General features: G+C 33.0%; 1 protein-coding gene and 1 pseudogene across 1 annotated transcript; one reads left to right on the forward strand and one right to left on the reverse strand.

Annotated features, from left to right (window-relative positions):
* Nucleotides 1-698: 698 nt before the first annotated feature.
* On the reverse strand, nucleotides 699-3,960 carry LOC122304924 (annotated as a pseudogene).
* Nucleotides 3,961-14,131: 10,171 nt separating this feature from the next.
* Nucleotides 14,132-17,273, forward strand: LOC122304907 (probable receptor-like protein kinase At5g24010). The gene has a single exon (XM_043117172.1). It carries the CDS (start codon nucleotides 14,481-14,483, stop codon nucleotides 16,977-16,979), a length of 2,499 nt encoding a protein of 832 aa, XP_042973106.1. The 5' UTR covers nucleotides 14,132-14,480; the 3' UTR covers nucleotides 16,980-17,273.
* Nucleotides 17,274-23,091: the final 5,818 nt, after the last annotated feature.

The following is a 23,091-nucleotide window of genomic DNA, read 5'->3' on the forward strand; positions in this document are numbered from 1 at the left end:
CTTCCCCATCAGTCGGTCTTCTAGGTTCTTCCATGCAAATCCCCTATATCGGTCCGCATCGATTTTAGTCAAAAACTAAGCCAATATGGTCAGTTTTCACCCTTAGCTTAGTTAGAGGGATATCAGGTGTGAAGCTCACTCAAGTGGAGGCTTGAGGGTCTCGCAGGGCTAGTTCTCTACTTTTCGCATTTTTTTGGATCAAATTTTCAAATGGAGTTTATCCCATTTTATTAGAACTCAATTAGACTAACTTTTGAGTCTTCGAGATTGAGAAGGCCGACGAAAAAAGTCATCACATTAATAGTTGTTGGAAAGATTTTCAAATTAATTATAATTATATATATTATTAATAATATTTAAAATTTATTTTAAAAATTATGAATTATTTTGAAAAGAGATGAATTATGGAAAATTTATGAGCTATAGGGCTTATAGTTATAATAAAATGGGTCTATATTACAAGTCAAAGTAGATGTTTGGCTTAGTGGTGTAGAACAATTAGGCCTAGTTTGGATATTAAAATAATTTCAACTTATTTCATCTCATCTCATCATTATAATTTTCTGAAATTTCAAACAAAATACAATAAATAATTTAACCTTTTCAAATCTCAAATAAAAAATAATATTTAAAAATAATATTCTAATAATATTTTATTCAACTTTCAACTCACTATCTAAATCAAGTTGTAGATTTGAACAAGTGGGAAGGAATTCAAACCACACCCTTGTTAAGAAGGGTTTTTAATCCTTCATTAAGAGGATGACTCCATATGGACCTAGGCTTGCGGGCGGCCAGCCAACCCAAGACGCAGGGCACAACCAGCGCCTTGCAGCAGGTCCACGAGGCATGCAGCGGCCATCAGCTCAAGCGCTCTTGATGAAAAATTTTCTTGAAGGACGTGTTGGCTAGATCCGAACCAATCCAATCTAGTAGGTGAACGTGCACACAACCGTTGGACCTAGTACAATCTGTGTTACTTGGCAGCAGGTATATACATGTTGGTAATCGATTTCAACAAAACCAAACGTAATAACTTTTAATTCACATCTTTTGGTCATTTATAAATCGACACATTAACTTACGAATTGAAAAATCTTACAAGGCAATTTTAAAATTCTCTCTCTTCCACTAATTTTCATTTCTTCAAAACTTGTTGTTAAGATCTATTTATTCTGCAAATAATAGATTTCTAATCTTTTAGTTGAACAGTAGAATCTCAAGGCATTTAGGTCTAATTTTGTATGTGCATAACGCAGTTAAACAAACAAACTTATTCTACACTTCATTATATCTTGGAGGTAAATTCACTTGTAATCTGTATGCATATTGTAACTGGTGGTAGCAAATATTGTTTTAAAGAAAGTGGCTTTAACATGCCTTGAAACAACCATTAATAAAAGTTATTGCTATGAATTTAGGTGTTAATGCAAACCTGACGGTACTTACCCAAACCAATGGACTTAGGCTTCACTAACCTCTAAATTAGAACTATCATCCCCTCTATTGGGTGCATCATCATCTTCATGAACAGGAAAGTTCAAAACAACCAGAAATTGCAACTCCAATGAAGTTATGGTAGTCGTCGTGCTGTCTTCAAATGGCTCTTTGGGCATCCCAGTTTCTTGAAGCTGCAGTGCATAATTTAGGTAATATAACACATCCTGCATAGTCGGCCTCTCAATACTAAATGCCTTCAAACACATTTCTACAGTATCACCAAATATTCGCAATGAACTTGGCTTAATGTTACCAATAAGCACCGGATTAATAATCTTCTCGAGTTGGCCTTTCTTTTGCCACAACATCCCCCATTCTGCTAAGTTCACCTCATCTAGTCGAGATGACGATATGATAGCCGGTCTAGTACAAAGAACTTCAAGAAGTACAACTCCAAAGGAGTATACATCAGATTTCTCTGTCAAGTGTAGGGTTTTAATGTATTCTGGATCAAGATAACCAAAGCTACCCTTTACACCCATGGTGAAGTTGTCTCGATCGAGAAGGCTAGATTTCGAAATTCCGAAGTCGGCAACTTTAGCCACATAATGTTCATCAAGTAGAATGTTCGTTGATTTCACGTCACGGTGAATGATTCCTCCAGCCAGACCACTGTGTAGATAGTGTAGGCCCTTTGCTGCATCGATGCAGATTTTTAGTCTTTGCTCCCAAGATAATTCAGACACTGAAGTTGACTTCCCGGAATTGTCATCTAAATAATAGAGGTGGTCTCTCAAAATCCCATTTTCCATGAACTCGTAAACCAATATCATCTCTCATCGCAATATCCAATCAGAGAAACAAGATGGCGATGATGAATCCGAGACAACACCATGATCTCCATTTGGAATTCCTCTAGACCCTGCCCATGTCGTGGATCACTTCGTTTCACAGCCACTTTGGTGCCATTTTTAAGAGTTCCTTTGTACACTTTCCCGAATCCACCCTCACCAATCAATAACTCGGCATTGAAGTTCCTTGTTGCACCCAGTATTTCAGAACAAGGTACCCTTAAGTTAAGCTTTAGACTAGGATCAACAAGGAAAGCATTAGGACCTCTTTGAGTCAACCTATTTTTTGAACTAAACCCACCCAAAATCTTATCATGTCTTGGTTTCCTGAATTTCAAACCCAACACCACCAATATTACCAAAATGAAAAACGCCCCAATACATGCAGAACCAATTATAGCAGGGGAAAGTTTCTTTTTCCCTACTACAATTTCCCTAGGAGGAATGAAACTCGACTCATTCACTATCTCAAGAATCTCCAACCCAGTGAAAAGGGCATTATATATCCAAGAGCCCTCCATTTGGCCGATTATGATACTAGCATTCACAAATCCCAACCCATCTGAATCAACCACAAAATCGATGTGAAATGGATCCACGCCGATCCTCTCTGTTATACCGTAAGGATTCATCTCCTTACTAAAATTTCTATTGATAGAGAGATTGAACCACCAGTCATTAAGTGTACTTCCACTTATTATGCCGGAGACATGGACTCGAAGAAAGTTGTTAGAATTCTTATTGACAGGAAAACTCCAACTTACCTTTGGTAAACTGGAGTTGCTGCTTATATTCCATCGTCTGATTGTCTGATACATAAAAGCTGGGGCAATATACTCGGGGATCCTTTTGGCCTGGTCATAAAGCGTTTCGAATTTGTATTGATACATGGCATCTTTTGGGTATAGGTATTTATCATCTGAATCCCAATTCCTCCATAACTCATCGAGCTTGGATGCAGAACCTCCAACATCGATCCTCTGGATTTTATGAAGAACCTTGGTTCTCAAACCACTGTAGTCACTCTTAGCTCCTTGAGATGTAATGTGAGGGACCTTATCAGGGATGAGGCTCTCGGGGCCAAGAACGACTTCTATGGCATTCACGAAAGCCAAAGATGGCTCGTAAGGTATGAAATTGATTTTAAATTCACCTTTTGGGATGGTGAGCAAGAATTCCTCAATCTTCAGAAAATTAGTAACGTTTTGGAAGCTATAGTTCATCAAAAGTGAAAACCCAGAAGCCGAAACATTGAACCAAGGAATAGAACGATCAGTATATAGTGACATGAAAACAAAGAAATGAAGGCGTATAATGTATATACCATCCTGGTTGATGTCGAACTTATATGAAGCCTGGTGTTGGAAAATTCTTGCCACTTGATAGAGAGGTGAAGTGCTTGCTGATGAGTTGCTATTTTTCATAGCTTCTCCCTTTCCGACTAAGAAACCTCGGTCGCCAACGAAGATTCAGGTATCGACATTGGTGTTGGAGTGTGCTCCACAATTGATGAAGTAATTATTAAGAGGAGAGTAAGCTGAAGAGAGAAAAGTGAGGTGATATGGAGAGGTAAGAGAAGACAGAATCGGGAAAGAAGCTTATGGGAGGGAAGAACTTCCATGGATTTTCTGGTAGGGATTGCTGCTTTTTCAGTGTTTATGGGTATATGAGAATGGAATAAATTTGATGACGATCAAAGAAAGACTTTGACTTGTACATTAATTATTCCACCAAGCTCGTGGGGTAGAAAAGGTTGAGTAGTCACAATGCAGTGGTCCCAAAGATGAAGTGGTCCAAGTTGGAATTTTTTATTATTATTATTTTTGGTAAGCATTCGATTGAGAGAAAACTGATATAATGAATGAAGTTGCATTTAGGCATCAATTGTGTGCTTCGCTAAATGACTATCGAGGAAAATTGAATTGCAACTAAAATGGGAAGGTCAAAAGGAAAATAGTTGGCTTCAAGATTGGTCCTTCTATTAAAACTCAAAAATAAAGTTATAATCTTTTGTGAAAAGAATAGCCCCAAAATACTCTTGTCAAAATACTAAGTGAGTAGCCAAAACTTTTCATTAAGTTGGATAAATTGGTTCGCTAAAAAAATAATAATAAATAAATAAATAAATTCATCTATTGAAACAATGCAGTGTTACGTTATTTTCCTTCATATCAAAGTCCCATAAAGATTTAAATAAAAAAAACGACTTAGAACCACTAAAAAAAGGGGCCAAAACTAATAAGGAATTTATGGAAGGATCTCGTTTGAGAAGCAAGACTAGTAATAAGCGCGTGAGGAGGTTTGAAAATTTTAGAATATTCAAGTCAACATTGAGTAGAGAAAGTTCCGTGTGGGTAATGGAAACTAAAGCATTCTCGACGAAGAAAATTCAAAAGGTTTGCTCAACCTCTATACATGCCTACGTAAATACAAACAATCAGTTTGTGGCAATGGTATCCTCAAACCCAAGACTCATCCAAGATATCTTTGTGTAATATTAATTAATTTACAAGAAAAAGAGACTTTTGTGATCAATTAATTGCAACCAAAAGACCATTTACAACTAAGTTTTAGTTGAAAATAATCATTCGCTGAAATTAAATAGTCGTAAATTAGCAGTTTTCTATTTAGGAGTTAGCATGACGTGTGGGAGTAGAGTTTGAGTTCTGTGATTCTTTCGGAAGGTGTTTTCTTTTTTAAAAAAGTGCTGATGTCAAATTTGTGCGCCGGTGGTGCACGGTCTCGCCTGCATATATATGAAGAAAAAAGTTTTGTTACTTAAAAGTAAAGTCGTGTACTAATCGGTGTGCCAATACTGATTTTTTCATATTCAAAATTTAAATTAACACTGTTTTCAATAAAATTTACTTTTTGATCAATTAAATTAAATTGATACATATATTAATGCACAGTTGTACTTGCAACTAGATTTTTCTTAAAAAATTAAGAAAAATCGAGTTGCAAGCACAACTGTGTATTAATATGTACACTAATTTAATATGATCAGTTAAAAAATAAATTTTATTAAAAAAATATTAATTTAAATATTAAATATGAAAAAATCAATATTAATACGTAGATTAATACGTAATTTTACTTAAAATTTAAAAAATTACTTGAAGAAGAAAGCTCAGATAAGTTTCAAAAGGCTTTCAACACGGGAAACCAAATGCTGTGAGAATTGACTTGATGCTCTACCACATAACCATGCTCTTTTCCAATCGTTCGAGTCTAGATTTTTGTGAGAAATACCCCTGTGCTTTCCTTTCATTGGTCAACCACTGTTAACACGCTTTAGTCCTCATTTGCATAACGAGAATAATGTAAATAATAATAAAATAATTTATAAATAATAATGATATTGTTTGAAATTAAGATAATTTATAGAGTTTCAAAAAATAAGAAAGAAAAAGTTAAATAAAATATTATAAAATTAAAATATTATTAAAATATAAATTTTTAATATAATCTTTATTTAATGTTTGAAAAAGTTGAATATTTTTTGTGTTTTGTTTACAAGTTTAAAAAATTTATAATAATTACGAAAAGTAAAAAATTTGAAAATATTTTTTTTGTTAAGTGAGAAAGACACTTTTAGTCATCGAATGAAATAGGCAAAATTTATGTACATAGGTAATATATAAAAGAAAGATCTAATTATATTATAGAAGCAGTCCCTCCATTAAGTTCAATAACTGAAAATTATTGAAGTAAAGAGAAGACGAAAATTTTCAGATTTTTTTTACAGTACGCTCCTTATTGTTAAGGTATTGTTTATGTTTAAATAATATTTAAATGTATAAATAAGATGAGATGAAACTGTAAAATCAAACGGGGACTTAAAAAGACATTTTCCTTGCATTTCTGTTGAAGTCCTATACGAGTTCCTCCTACCATTTTCCTTTTGCTTGGATGCAAAAGCTGAGAAAAAAAAAAAAAACTATAGGAGGTAAGAAGACTTTTCTTACGTTGAAATGTCTCCGACCCCAATCCCACGAAAGGTTGACGGAGACATTTCTTGCATCTTCTATTTTCCTAAGCTGCCAACCATCACATTTGGCGTTATATGCCAGCCATCGCTACGGCTTGGTTTAGTCACCGTCAACTGCCCCACCATCCTCCTGAGTTTTTACTCTATTTGATCTTATATTTTGACAGTGCTATGTCTAGAGCTGTTCATCTGAATTCCGATCTAGAAAATTGGATATATCCAAATTAGAACTTGGATTTAAAATCTGGACCGAAACTCAGACCGGGTTATCCCGGATCAGATCTGAGCCGAAACCCGGATGAATCTGAGTTTTGTAAAAACTGGATTCTAGGTTTCGGATTGAACTAGGTTCTTTTTTTTTTTTCCTTTCTGAGGCTTTAAAAGCATAATTATTTTTTAAATAAAAACCTATATTATATTAAAGATTTTTTAAGAAAAATCAATATTGAAAAGCATAATTCTCTTTATGTAAAAGTCTATATTTATTATAGAAATTTAAAAAAAAATTGAAAATCATACTTTTTTTTTTTAAAAAGCCTATATTTATATGAAAATATTGAGAAGCATGATTATCCTATATTTTAAAATATTAAAAAAAGTGTTGAAAATAATAATTTTCGTCAAAGCCATATATTATATAAAAAGTTTTCTAACTCATTAAAAAGCATAATACTAACATTTTCCAGAATAATAAAAATATATAAAAATGAAAAAATAAAATGCATCAAATCCACTACATATTACATTATTTTATTATTTACACATTACATTATAATACAAAATACAAAATTACAAGATATGAATTACAAAATAAATCCAGCAAGTATCAACTTCGAGGGATCTGATTGAGAGAGATCCTGCACAATTTGTATGCAAAGAAAGTCAGTAGTCTTTAGAGGCTTTAATTGCATAGTATTAATTAGCTAATTTACTACTAATAAGATTTCAGATTGAGAGAGATCCTGCACAATTTGTATGCAAAGAAACACATTTTAACTTATTCCAAATCACACTCCAAGATTTCAGAATTCAAGCAAAGTTCTGTTATCTTGCAAACCCACATTTACACATATATGCACACATAAATCCAACCTAAAACCATCATCAACCCAAGTCAAACTTTTCACTTAAAACATATCAAGGCTCACACATAACACATGAACATATTGTTCCATCCAAGAACAATGTTTTGTTTCACTAAGGCTATGTCTTTCTTGATCAAGGTACTCGTTTAGATTCAACATCAAAGCATCAATAAATAAACTCAAGCACTAAACATCTTATGAAAATCAACCATCATACCCACAAATGTGAAATCCCCAATCAAACTCAGCCACAAATGTGAGCAGTTTTAAATTATGGGTAAGGACCCGAGATCAAAACACATCCTAAATACCCCCCCATATAGGCACAAAACAAACACCCAAAAGTTTCGAGCATCAAATTTACATTAAAAAAAAATAAAAAACAGGACAACTCTTGAATTCCAATTTGGATTGTTGAAGGTGATTTCTTGAACAAATCTCATCGAGCTGCCAAGAAAGAACAGGGTAAACAAATAAATCTCTGACTTCACTTTCATAATTCTAAGGAGATGCTAATCCAGAAACTCTTTCTAAATTATTGTATGTGATAGGATAAGACTTACAAATGAAAAAAATAAAAAACTAAGTGATAGGATGAGGGATTTCTCTGCTTTGACAAGAAGGATTGGTACATGTCAAATTTAAACCTTAATTCATGTAATGGGTAAGTGATGTGTTGAAATATAGACTTGCGAGTAAAGGAATTTACCCAAATCTTAAAGAGCTTAATCTCTCAAAGTAAATGGTCTACACATTATTATTATAAAGAAGCACAGTATTCCAATTTGGACACTCCTGAAACTCCTATATATATGCCTTTTCTATAGGATATGGCCCCAACAATCAAACCCTGCGCCAAAAATGTATAAGTTTAAATCAACAAATTTACCAGCAGAAGGGTGCTGGCTACATGGTATACGCAGGGACACCCAAAACCATCACCAAAATAATTAGCCTAACTGACAAATTTACTTTCTCATTTTCTGCTCTCTTTTTTTTCTTCTTTTTGGGGTAAATTAAGCGATCTGTCTCCTGCTGCAAACATAATATAGAATATTCTGGCAGCCAGGGATGCTAGCTAGTTCTGAGTCATGTTTATGAGCTCGTTTTACATGGAATGATCAGTACTTGTTTATCAAAAGGAGCCTATTTTTAGAATAAGTACTTCATCTCAATAGTTGGAAGTTTTTAATTTGCAGTGGCAGTAGTACTTGTGTGATTAGCGTGGGATCGATCCTTAGAAATCGATTACAGTAGTGAAAAATAACGACAAGATTGTCGTATATATTCCCAAATATATACCCAAATACTCCTCAATTTACAAAGTAATAAAAGAAAAAAAACCCTAAAAAAATGCTTCAAAGTCGAAAGACCCAGTTCTATCCAAGCACAGAGAGACCCAGTTCACCAAATCACTAGATCTACCACATTTACATTCATTGTTCACAGATCGGGAGAGAAACTTACCAAAAGGTCAACGGCGAGACGATGGATTGAGGACAAAAAGAGATGATCAGTGAGCCACGCGTCGGGTTCCGGACAAAACGAAAGCGCTTGAAGGGATGAGAGAGAGAGAGAGAGAGAGAGAGAGAGAGAGAGAGAGAGAGAGAGAGAGAGAGAGGAAACTGGGGGAGGGAGGCGAAGCACTTCGTAGAGCAGAGAAGAGAGAGAGAGAGAGAGAGAGATCTGAAATGGGTCTTTGGGGGGGTGGGCGGCGGGTAGAATTAGGGTTTTTTTTTAGTTTATAAAATCCGGTACCCGAACCGGATTAATCTGGTTTTTTAAATCCGGGTACCGGCTCGGATCAAATCCGGGCCGAAAACCAGAACTGGAATATAACCGGATTCCGGTTCGGGCTAGATTTTATTCGGCCGGATGAACAGCCCTAGCTCTGTCTCTGTCTGTCTCTCTGCCTTGGTGTGTTGGAACGGGAGGGGCGAGGGCAGGGTAGTATATTAAGTGTGAGAGGAAATGGAAACTAGGGGCCAGGTGAAATGAAACCGCTTACCACAAAGTTGTAAAAGAGTGGGCGATGGAAACCCAACCACGGCTTTAGAATAAGATGGGGCTGAACTTGCAGCAATCCAATAGGCTTGCTCAAACCCAGTGTGTGATTAGGAGTGATGGGCCAGAAACCTCGTAAAATGGCAAAGTTTCATGTTAAGCATAAAGATTTTCTTTTGCTAATTGATGTCGTGGCACATGGGCAATATATTTGACACATTAATAGGCAAGATTTGGTCTCATACCACTCGACAAACTTCTCACTCGTAACCTTAATTTTTATAGGGGCAAAGAACCGCCTTCAGGCTAGGGTTGTAATGTTAGGCCAAACTTCCTCTGTTCATATCTATGGACATGTTTCAACTAAATTGAGTTTGGAATGGGCTCAGAACAGTACGTATGATCCTAATTTTCTTGCTTTATCAGGCCCCATTTTCTTGGTTGCGATCTTTGAACTTTAATCGGAAAAGTACTATCTTATATAGTAGTAAGAGCAGTAATAGTAGATTCAACAAAGTTATATTTTAGTCAAAGTTTAGTTAGATTGTAATGTGGTTAATGTGGTTTAATGTGGTTCATCAGATTGTAATATTGCTTTTAATGTAAAGCAGATTTAACGGATCAGATAAAGCCACATTAGTTTGTGAGATTATTTTTGTGTGATTTTTTTTTATAGATGTAGTAGTACTCTTTTAGCTTTGATCAATTTTACTGACCAAATCTGTTGAGCCTCAACTGCTGGCCAAATATTATTTTGGCATAAAAAATTTCCTCCCCCTCTTGCTTTTCGGTTCTTACCTGCTGCATTTCCTAGTTTATGTTTCTTAAACATATTTAATCCTTTGCGTAGCTTTTTAGTTTAATTTGCATCTATACTATACATGGAAAAATATGACCACTAAAAAAATATATCAATTAAAAGATATGACCATTGTAAAACAAAAAAACCGTTAGAAAATTTTATCCGTTAAAATAATATGAATGCTAGAAACTTAATGTGTAATTTTTTTAATAATATTGAATAAATATTCAAACTTAAAGGTAAAAATTAATATTTTAATAAAATAGTAATAAATTTATTGAGTCTGTTATTTGGTATTGTTGAAAAATGACCCGCTAAATTTATATAAGTGAATTTCATAATTAAATCTTGGCCAAACTTTATTGATTCCACTATTACTGCCCTAATTCGTGAATACTGGCATGCCAAAATTGAATATCTTGAATAAAAGTTTTGTGCATATTCGAAGTAAATTTGAATTCCTATGCTTTTGTCTTGGATAAACCTGGGATAGGTATTTAAAGAAATTGAAGCTCCTGCCAAAAATGACAAACCAGCTTAGCATAATTAGTTTCAGCTGGTCCACTGGAATTTTGACCGATTCTTCACAGCAGGGCAGTCAACAGAGTATGGAATCAATTTAATTATTTTTATTATTTTTATTATTTTATATACAAATCAAGCGGCCAACATAGATTTTTGTTTTGATGCATCTGTACAAGATAGCCGTCAAGGTTGGAAAAATTGCTCTACTTTTATCAGTATTCTTCTTTGAGCATCTTGACCAACGAGGTCGAGCATAATGCAGAGAAACAAGTTGTCCGTATCTGTGAAGGTAGTAAAAATGTTAGCTTCCTTGTAATTCAATCATTTGGCCAAGATGTGAAAATATAACATTATATTATTTGTTTTTGCAAATGTGATGAATTGAGATAAAAATTTAAAGTTGAATAAAATATTATTACAATATATTTTTTAATATTATTTTTATTTTAAGATTTAAAAAAGTTGAATTACTTATTTTATTTTATATGAGAATTTTTAAAAATTCTAATAATTAAATAAGATAAGATGGGATGAGTTATGAAAATAAATTATTGAGTTTGGCTTGATTTCCTGTTAAAAATGTATTTTTTGGGGCTTGGCTTGACTGTTGCTTGACCCTGGCTTGATTGTGGCTCGACCTTAGCTCAAGCAAGCTGAGCTTGACACTTCGCTCGACACTCTGCTTGAGTGAAGTGGAAACAAAGAGTTTCGCTCGACCCCTACTTGAGTCTCTGCTCGAGTGGTATGCACCCAAAGAGTTTCGCTCGATATCCGCTTGAGTAGTAGTGCAATCCTAATGTGTCAAGCGAATGACCGTAAAACACAGTTCGCGTCGCTACAGTATAAATATGAATGTTTTAACATTTATTTTGTCATTTGGATCTTTGAGGCTGCAGTATTTGAGAGAGAAAAATAGAGAGCATCCTCTTGTGATATTCCTAAGTATGTTTGAACACTTTGGAAGATGATTTTGTAATCAATACTTTATACTCCATCTTTTCTTGATAGTGAAATCATTGAAACCGACCCCGCTTGTGGATGTAGACTCACATTAAGCTGAACCACTTAAATCTTGGTATTCTTTGTGTGCTTGTTATTTATTTTGTTGCTTCTGCTATTATTTACTTCAATTTAGCCTTTGTTTATTCGGTCCATTCCCAACAAACTAGTATCAGAGCTCTAGGCTCTGTGCAAAGTCTTGAGGAATGACTATGACAAAGTTTGAAGTGGAGAAATTTGACAATCAAAATAATTTTAGCTTATGGAGCATCAAGATGAAGGCTTTGTTACGACAACAAGGCTTGTCGAAAGTATTGGAAGGGAAGGTATCTGATGATTCTCCTGCACCAGCAAAAGAAGATGAAGAGAAGGCACATAGTGCTATTTTGTTGTCATTATCGGATGGAATTTTGAGGGAGGTTGCTGATGAGGAGACTGCTTTTGGTCTTTGGTCTAAGCTTGAGAGTTTGTATATGAAGAAATCTCTCACCAACTATTTGTGTATGAAGCAATGGTTATACACACTCAAAATGAGGAAAGGTACTCATATCTTTGAACACTTAGATGAATTTAATTAGATTATTATGGATTTGAGAAATATCAATTTAAGCTTGAGGAAGAGGATCAAGCTCTAATCGTTTTGTGCTCATTGCCTATGTCTTTTGATAATTTTGTTAATTCGATGTTGTATAGTAGATATACTATTTCCTTAACGGATGTGAAATCTGATCAAACTTTTATATAAGTGAATTTTATAATTAAATTTTGATAAAATTTTATTAATTCCACTGCTAGTGCTATAATTCGTGAATACTGGCATGCCAAAATTGAATATCTTGAATAAAAGTTTTGTGCATATTCGAAGTAAATTTGAATTCCTATGCTTTTGTCTTGAATAAACCTGGGATAGGTGTACTTGCACAGAAAGATTTGTTTAAAGAAATTGAAGCTCTTGACAAAAATGACAAACCGGCTTAGCATAATTAGTTTCAGGGGGTCCACTGGACTTTTGACCGATTCTTCACTGCATAGCAGTCAACACCGTAGGCAATCAATTTTTTTTTTTTTTTTAAGACAAATCAAGCGGCCAACATAGATTTTTGTTTTGATGCATCTGTACAAGATAGCCGTCAAAGTTGGAAAAATTGCCTTACTTTTATCAGTCTCCTTCTTTGAGCATCTTTGACCAACGAGGTCTAGCATTACTTTTATCAGTCTCCTTCTTTGAGCATCTTTGACCAACGAGGTCTAGCATAGTGCAGAGACACCAGGTGTCACAGCGTACATGTAAAGCTAGTAAGAAAGTTAGCTTACTTGTAATTCAACCATCTGGCCGGGATGTGAAAATATAACTTTATATTATTTATTTTGACACGTGAGATGAATTAAAATAAAAATTAAAAGTTAAATAGAATATTAGTAGAATATATTTTTTTAATATTATTTTTATTTTAAAATTTAAAAAATAATTAAATTATTTATTTTATTTTATATAAAAATTTTAAAAAATTATAATAATTAAATAAGATAAAATAGGATAAAACCAGATGAGTTATCAAAATAAACTGGGCCTAGATCTTATACTAGGAATCCAGGATGTGAACAGAAACCATGGCCGAGTGCTTTTGGGCGACGTGAAAGGGCTTGAAATCCAAGAGTAGGCAAATTTCCTCAAAAAGAAAAATACAAGAAGAAGAAAGTTGAGGGAAGTTTCAAAAGGCTACCGGAAAGAACACGGAAATCCTATGTTGTGAGAATTGACTTGATGCTTTACCATGGAACCATGCTTTTTTCCAATAGTTCGAGTCTAGATTTTTGTGAGAAATATCCTTGTGCTTTCCTATCAGTGGTCAACCACTATCTACACGCTTTTGTCCTCGTTTGCATAACGAGAAATATGTAAATTATAATAAAATAATTTATAGATAATAATAAAATTGTTTGAAATTAAGATATTTTAAATTTTTAAAAAATAAGAAAAAAAAATTAAATAAAAATATTATAAAATTAAAGTATTATTAAGATGGAAAATTTTAATATAATTTTTATTTTGATATTTAGAAAAGTTGAATTATTTTTTGTGTTTTGTTTATAAATTTTTCAAATTTATAATAATTATGAAAAGTTAAAAACTTGAAAATATTTTTTTTTGTTAAATAAGAAAGACACTTTTATTTATCGAATGAAATAAGCATAATATAAAAAGAAGCATCTAATTATATTATAGAAGCAGACCTCCCTCCATTATGTACAATAGCGGAAAATTATTGAAGTAAAGAAAAGATGAAAAATTTTCAGATTTCTTTTACAGTAGGCTCCTTATTGTTAAGGTATTGTTTATGTTTAAATAATATTTAAATGTAGAAACTGTAAAATCAAACGGGGACATAAAAAGAAATTTTCCTTGCATTTCTGTTGAAGTCCTATACGAGTTCCTCCTACCTTCTGGATGCAAAAGCTGAGAAAAAAAACTATATGAAGTAGGAAGACTTTTCTTACGTTGAAATGTCTCCGACCCCAATCCCACGAAAGGTTGATGGAGACATTTCTTACATCTTCTTTTTTCCAGCTGCCAGCCATCACATTTGGCGTTATAAGCTAGACTCTTATCTGAACAGAGCAGACGTCTAAGTCAACAATAAACTTTCTTCTAAATCCCGTATCCTAAATTTTGATTATTGTCAGCCATTGTTTCTTCCTCCTCCTATGCGGCTAAGGTTCACTTCCGTCTCCCACTGAAAAGAAGATCAAAAGAAAAGGGTGCAATTCCTACCCCTTTTTCCATGGAAAAACTTCATTTTCTCATGGTTCTCTTCCTGAATCTCCAATTTCCTTCATTTCTACTTCTCTCATCAGCTTCTGCTCTTCCCACCAATTACTTTATCAATTGTGGATCGGTATCCAACATATCTTTGAGTGGTCGGGAATTCGTGGGTGACATGAATTTGGGCTCCTTCTCTTTTGGATCAAGTTCTGCTATCAATACTGTCACCACCAACTCATCAACAGATAGCTCTCTTTATCAAACTGCCAGAATTTTCAAAAACCAAGCTTCATTTGATTTTCATATCACTGATTTTGGCATTTATTATGTTCGTGTCCACTTCTTTCCGTTTTCCTCCGGGAGGACTAATCTGGCCGATGCCCACTTCGATGTTTCAGCCTTTAATTTCTCGCTGTTGTCAAACTTTCGAATTCAAGACAATAGCAACTCACCTTTGATTAAAGAATACTTACTCACTATCAATGCAACCAAATTCAGCATCCACTTTACTCCTCGGAGAAAATCTTTTGCTTTTGTAAGCGCCATCGAAGTCTTTCTAATTCCAGATCAAGATTTCGTCGAGGATGCCAGTGATCGAATTACTCCCAGTGGCAAGAGCAATGATAGATACTATGGTGTACGATCTCAGGTTTTACTTACAATCCACAGGGTCGATGTTGGAGGTCCACAGAATAACGACTCACTCTGGAGGAATTGGATACCGGATGATAAATATCTACTCCCAGTAGAATCTGGGAAAACCTGTGTTCCTTATAAAGGTCCGCTTCACTATGATGTTAATGGAGCAAATAATTATTCTGCATCGGATCTTGTCTACAAGACATGTCGAGAATTGAACTTAGATAGCAGCAAAGGGTCATCAAATTCTTCAAAAATAACATGGCGTTTTGACGTGAGTAGGAACGCCACGCATCTGGTTCGGCTGCACTTTTGCGATATTATCAGTAAAAATGCTAGTGATGTCTTCTTCAATCTCTATTTTTATGGTAATTTCACTCACATGATCTCTACAAATAACGTCACTCAACTGTTGGCTGCTCCACTTTACTATGATTTGGTGGTTGAATCAGATGACTCGGGATCCATGGATATTAGTGTAGGGCCTAGGCAGGATTCTAAAAATAAAACTGCCTATCTGAATGGGGTGGAGATTATGGAGTTTATGAGGAAGTCTAGTTTGGTCGATGTTCCCGGTAAAGAAAATAGGAGTCATATTTATGTTATAGTTGGTACCGTATGTGGTGTGGCCTTTGTTTTCATTGTGATGGTGCTGTTCTTTTTGGGTATAAAATACAAGAAAGCAAAGCAAGGTGACGAAGGTGTGGGTTCATGGCCAGTTTTTCATGGAAAAGATGCTACTACTTCTCGTAAAGGAAAAGCAAATGCGTCTTCTCTTCGTAGTTTAAACTTAGAGTTAAAGATGCCTCTTCTTCAAATACAAGATGCCACTCATAACTTTGACCCCAAGCTATTGATAGGTGAGGGTGGGTTTGGGAAAGTCTATAAGGCGACTCTTCAGAATGGAATGACAGTGGCGGTGAAACGAAGTGATCTGAAACATGGCCAGGGCCTTCCGGAATTCGAAACAGAAGTCTTGGTCTTATCCAAAATTCGTCATCGCCATCTTGTTTCCTTGATTGGATACTGCGAAGAAAGGTCTGAGATGATATTGGTGTATGAATTCATGGAAAAGGGGACACTGAGAGATCATCTCTATGATCAGAATGAGAAGTCTAAGAGATCATCTAAAAGGTCTAAATTGTCTTGGAAGCAACGTCTTGAAATTTGTATTGGTTCAGCAAAAGGTCTTCACTATCTTCACACATGTTCGCATGGGGGAATAATTCATCGTGATGTCAAGTCAACAAACATTCTTCTGAATAAGAATTATGTGGCTAAAGTTGCTGATTTTGGTCTTTCAACATCAGGCCCCAATGATCCAGACCATTTTAGTGTTGGCATCAAAGGTAGCTTTGGTTATATGGATCCTGAATATTTTAGATCCCTTCAGTTCACGGAAAAATCTGATGTCTACTCCTTTGGTGTAGTACTTCTTGAAGTCCTTTGTGCTAGACCAGCTATTATTAACTCAACCAAGAGGGAGGAAATGAACCTAGCTGAATGGGGGATGCTTTGGCAAAAGAAAGGACAACTCGAAAGTATTATTGATCCATTGTTAGTGGGAGACATTAATCCTGATTCATTGAGAAAGTTTGGTGAAACAGCTGAGAAGTGTTTGAAGGGTGAAGGAGCTAGCAGGCCTACAATGCTTGATGTGATATGGGACTTGGAGTATGCATTACAGCTTCATCAAACTAAAGTGCACAGAGAGCCACACGAGGACACGACAACAAATGCTTTTTTTGTCGAGCTGCCTTCGCTCAATAGCATCCCTGATTGGGAGGATAATGATTTGTTGATAGGAGGAGAGGTTGATGGTTCTGATACAACCGATAGTGGAGTGTTCTCTCAGCTGAGGGTTGGTGCTGCCAGATAATCCTAATCCACTGCTTTGAGGGTTTGGTCCTGTCCTTCTTTTTTTTTTTTTTTTTTTTTTTTTTTTTTTTTTTTTTCCGCAGCCCTTTGCAACTGTATTTTGATGTGTTGCTTTGTTTGATGTTAGTGTAAAGGAGTTAAACTTATGTTTATGCTTCAATTCGGTTTCTTTCAATGGGCAGAGTGAAAATTGTAGCTGGGAGACAATAAACGTTATGATGTTTATCTGTTAGAAAATGTGGAACCTTGTTTGGGAAACAAAGAAATTTAAAAAAAAAATTGAAACTGATGCTCATCTACTCGAAACATTGAAGCAATTTATCTTCATTTTTCACTGATTGGATTTTGTGCAAAACTGAAAACTGACATGATTGATTTTACCAGTAAAGGGAGTTCATATAATCAATTGCAGACTTTTGAGTCCCTGTATATATATTTGATCGACCTCAGAGTTAGTGAGGCTGTATCTCCTTGTGCTAAATCCTTGAACCCAATTTGCCACCATCACTCGTTCGACTAACCGCTTAGTACCGGCCCATGGCTCGGTTCAATTATTACTCAGGAATAGAACGTACAGTTCTTTCAGTTTTCTAGATTAGGTATAAATTATTATTTGAGTAATACTAAGTTTAATTGTAAAGTGTGTAAATATCGTATAGTTATTTTGAAAAAGAATAAAATTTATTATTAAAAAACTAATTTTTTTACATGTAACTTTCGTATTTATTCTTTTTTTTTTAAATAATTGTATAATACTAACGTACTTGTGACTACAAATGTCCTTTCTCATTTGTTTTCCCCAATGCTATAGCACCAATATCGATTTAACCCTTTCTTTTCTCTCTTTGGGGGCCTCCTCTGTTTCCTATATCTTTTTCTTCATTTTTTTTGTGGACCTGTTGACTTCGCCTTTCTACTAACATTGTCTTTTTTAATGAAATAGAAAAATCTAGTTTCAAGTATAAATATATATTAATATATATATTAATTTAATGTGATTGATCAAAAAATAAATTTTATTAAAAACAGTACTGATTTAAATTTTGAATATAAAAAAAGAGTTTTGCTACATACAAGTACAATTGCGCACTAATCTGTGTACTAATATTGATTTATTTATACTTAAAATTTAAATTAACACTATTTTTAATAAAATTTACTTTTTAATCAATTACATCGTATTGATATATAGATTAATACACAATTATACTTGTAACTATACTTTTCCAATAATTAATGTCTAAGTCATAGTCTCTCTTATGGGGCTCTCTTGACTCTGCTTTCTACTCACGCTGCCTTTCTTTTATAAAGTAGATGGAATAATTGTTGGTACATTAAAAAAGAAAAAAAAAATTTCTGACGATCCTATTTTTTAATTTGTGCCGTTGGATTAATTAAAGGATTGATATGAGATTTTATTTAATTGTGTGCCGTTGCAGATTTTGTAGTATTAATATATTGTAATTACGGCTTGAAAGTCGTTTGAGCGATTTCTAATAAAATTGATTTATTTAAATTCTGATTAGATAATAAAAATATTTTATCTTATCTCATCTTATTATTATAATTTTCTCAAATTTTTATATAAAAAATAATAAATAATTCAACTTTTTCAAATCTTAAAATAATAATAATATTAAAAAATAATATTTTAAAAATATTTTATTTACCTTTTATATCAACTCATTTTATTTCAACTTACTAACCAAACAAGGCTTTAGTATTGTACGTTATTGTTCAGTAGGCATGTATTGCATTTGTGGCTATTGAAGTGCAAGTTTTCTAGCTATGACTTTAACTCATCTCTTTATGTTATCCTTCTATTTAGTGACGGGAAAATGGCTCCAGCTCGAGAAACCCATCGTTGCAACATCTTCCATGTTTGATTCATTATGATTTTTGATAGTTTCTTTTAAAGGCTTAGCCGTTTTAGCTCATTGTTCCGTGAGATAGCCGATTCAACTCATTATTTTGTGTGTTAACTTATGCAGAGTTCAATTCTTCGGTTACTTCTTCAATTAATGTGCCGTTACACTGTAATTATCGGCAAGTTTACCTTTGGTTCAGTCAGATGGTATGCATAAAAATTTCATACTAATTCATCTGTTAGTTTTTGTGTGATATCGGAGAGATTCCAAATAAAAAAGAGGTGTTTTTTATAGAGCTTTGAACTCAATTACGTGTGCAGGGTTAGTTCGAGTCATAACCTTTAAGATGTTATATCTTGAAGGGGACAAACCAAGAGGAGGTCTGTTGCACCAATATTTAAATATTGTTTACTATAGAAGGCTTGAATCTCTTTAAAGAAAACGAGATTTTCGTGCTTAGTCCAACCGACTTCGTTCTTTTTTATTATTTGTTATTTTAGCTTATTGTAATTTATTTTGTTATTGTGATTTTTTACCAACAATTTTAAGGAGATTCAAATGGACTCTACAGTTTAAAAATCTGAATTTATATACCAAAATTGTAAATAAGATCAATAAAATATTATTTACTAAAAAAAGAAAGAAAATCACTCAAATTTTATTAATTTATTACAAAATTTTTATGGCCTAATAAATTCTCAATATATATATATATATATATTTTATAAGTACATAATACATTAGTTAATTAGTAATACTAATATACGTTAGTATATTAAAATTTACATTTTATGGCCTAATACTAATAGTCTAATACTATATTACTATTACTCTTAGTAATATACTTTAAGTCTATATATAAAATACTAAATTAGTATATAAATCACTATACTAAATAATTACATATGAAATAATGATATAGCTATTCTAATAGTCTAATATTAATACTATTATATAGTCTAATATAGCTATAACTAATACTAATATTTATACTAATACTAATACACTAGTCTCTAATATAGTAATAAAGAATATAGTTATACTAAACCACTGATTCACTATAATTAATATTACTAATATATAGCAATTAGCTATACTAATAGTCAAATACTAATACTATTATATAGTTTATACTAATCATTATAATCAAATCACTATGTGTATAACTATATATATTTAGTATCAATGTATTACTATATTATTTAATGTATAACTATATAGTCTATATAATTTATTATTATCACTATATGTAACAGTAACACACTAACACTATACTAGTATAATATATAGTACTAGTATATATTAATAATAATAATATTACTATTATTTAATATAATATTATCATTAACATATTGATATAGTACTATACGGTAGTATATACCAATAGTATTATACTATTAATATTTACTATTGACTAATAATATAGTATATAGTACTAGTATAAGTTCAAGGTGGTTTCAACCACTGGGGCAGGTTAGGTGTTTTAGATAATTTATTCATGCAAAATTTAAGAAGCGTTTGGAGTCGGAGAACTCTTTGAAGAGTAAATATGAAGTGGAGCGGTATTTATCTGAAAAATGTGAAGAAGATGATGCGCAATCTGACTTGTTGACTTGGTGGAAGATTAACTCCATTATATACCGTGCACTTTCAAGAGTTGCGAGGGATGTTCTTGCAGTTTCGACATCTATAGTGGCCTCTAAGTCAGCTTTTAGCACAACAGGTTGAGTACTTGATCCTTTCCGCATTAACCTATCTCCACTAATGGTGGAAGCCCTTATTTGTACACAAAATTTGGCTCCAGTCTTCTTCTGTTTCGATTAACATTTGCACCTTATTGGATGATGTTGAGGAGTTTGAGAATTTGGGTACAGGTATGTAGTATTATTCATCTTTTTTTTAACTGTCTCTAAAATGTATATCATATTAGTAATTTGTTTTAATTATTATGCTTATTATTTTTTTACCCTATTGTGTAGAGCTTATGGAAGACCTAGACAGTTATTGAAGATCTACTTCTTAAATTTAAGATAGGTCAACCTGTATAACATATTTCCTTCAGGTTTTTTTTTTTTTTTTAAATGTAATTGCTAACTTTTTATTAGAATTAACTGCTCGATTTATTTTGGTACAATTGTAAGGTTTGTTGAATGGACTATTGGAGTTGATTTATTTTCTAGCAAAGTGCATAAATACAAGATGTCACAACGTTTCTGTAAAGGTAGTAAAAATGTTAGGTTCCTTGTAATTCATTAATCATTCGGTGAGGATGTGAAAATATAACATTATATTGTTTGTTTTTACAGATAAGATGAGCTGAGATTAAAATTAAAAATTGAATAAAATATTATTAGAATATAGATTTTAAATATTATTTTTATTTTAGAATTTGAAAAAATTGAATTGTTTATTTTATTTTGTGTAAAAATTTAAGAAAATTATAATGATTAGATAATATAAAATAAGATAAGATGAATTGATATGAGTTGCGAAAACAAATGAATCTTACGCCAGGAATTCAGGATGTGAACAGAGACCATGGCCGAATGCTTTTGGGCAACATGCAAGGGCTTGGACTCCAAGAGTCGGCAAATTTCCTCGAAAAGAAAAATTCAAGAAGAAAGCTTCAAAAGGCTTAAGGAAAGAACACAGGAAACCATATGTTGTGAGAATTGACTTGATGGTTTACCATGGAAGCATGCTCTTTTCCAATCCTTCGAGTCTAGATTTTTGTGAGAAATACCCTTGTGCTTTCCTTTCAGCGGTCAACCACTCTCTAGTATGTCTACACGCTTTTGTCCTTGTTTGGTTATAGATAAGAAATATGTAAATAATAATAAAATAATTTATAAATAATAATAAAATTATTTGACTCAAGATATTTGATAGAATCTTGAAAAATAAAAAAGAAAAAATTGAATACAAATATTATAAAATTAAAATATAATATTTTAATATAAATTTTATTTTGATTTTTAAAAAAGTCAAAATATTTTTTGTATTTTTTTTTGAAAGTTTGAAAAATTTGTAATGATTATATAGAAAAGTTGAAAAGTTAAAAATTTGACTTTTTTTTATTTTATTTTTATAAGTAAGAAAGACACTTTTATTCATTGAAAGAAATTGGCAAAATCTATGTACATAGGAAGTATATAAAAGAAACATCTAATTACATTCTAAATGCATAAAATGAACACAAAAATTCAGAAGAAGACCCTCCATTAGATAAAATAGCAGGAAATCATTGAAGTAAAGAGAACACAAAAAATTTTCAGATTTCTTTTACAGTACGCTCTTTATTGTTAAAGCATTGTTTATGTTTAAATAGTATTTAGATATTAAGATGAGATGAGATAAGTCTCTAAAACTAAATGAGACTTAAAAGACATTCTTTCACTTCTGTTAAAGTCCTATTCACAAGTTCCTACCATTTTCCTTTTGCTTGCTGGATGCAAAAGCTGAGAAAAAACTCTAGGAAGACTTTTCTTACATTGAAATGTCTCTGAAAGGTTGATGCAGGCATTTCTTACATCTTGTTTTTGAAAAACGCTTATTGCAAGCGCCTAGTGCAAATTGTGCTCAAACGGCACGAATTAAATGCTAAACATATGGATGAAAAGTGCACTATTTCACATGCTGACATTCTTAGCCTTTTATTTTTATTTTAAAAAAAAAAAACATGTGTTACAAGGGATAAACTGTAAAGAAAGAGCATTTGTTTTCGAAGCATTTTTTCCAACTCTCCCATCTTCTGGGTCTTCTCCCATCTCTCGGTCTCTTGAGCCCTCTCTTAGCTTTTCAATTCAGCTAAAGCAAACGAAACATGTACAACAAAATGAATAGTGATTTTCCATCTGCACATTTGACATCAAGCATGAGAAGTGTATCAAGCTTGAACTCATGGCCATGCGATTCCCAATACTGTTACATATCTAGAAGCTTTGAAAATGTCCTGATACTTCTCAATTCTTCCCAACAAAACATACCTCCTCGATGGTTAAGTCCCCAACAAAAGCTCATAAATCAAAGACATTTTTCTGAGAATGGCTCCTGCAAGCATAGGAAAGACAAAAGGAAAGGTGAAAATAGTTGAGTACCGAATGTCTTGTTTAGCAAAATGTTTGCTATCAATGATTCACCATCGAAAGGTTGGTGTACATAAATGTTTGCTCTAGCTATTGGTGTTCCGAAATTTTGAAGATGAAGAGAAATGTGTGCAGAGAAATGAAAGAAATGAGTGTACAG

Source organism: Carya illinoinensis, chromosome 1 (genome assembly GCF_018687715.1).
Source record: "Carya illinoinensis cultivar Pawnee chromosome 1, C.illinoinensisPawnee_v1, whole genome shotgun sequence".
NCBI lineage: Eukaryota > Viridiplantae > Streptophyta > Magnoliopsida > Fagales > Juglandaceae > Carya > Carya illinoinensis.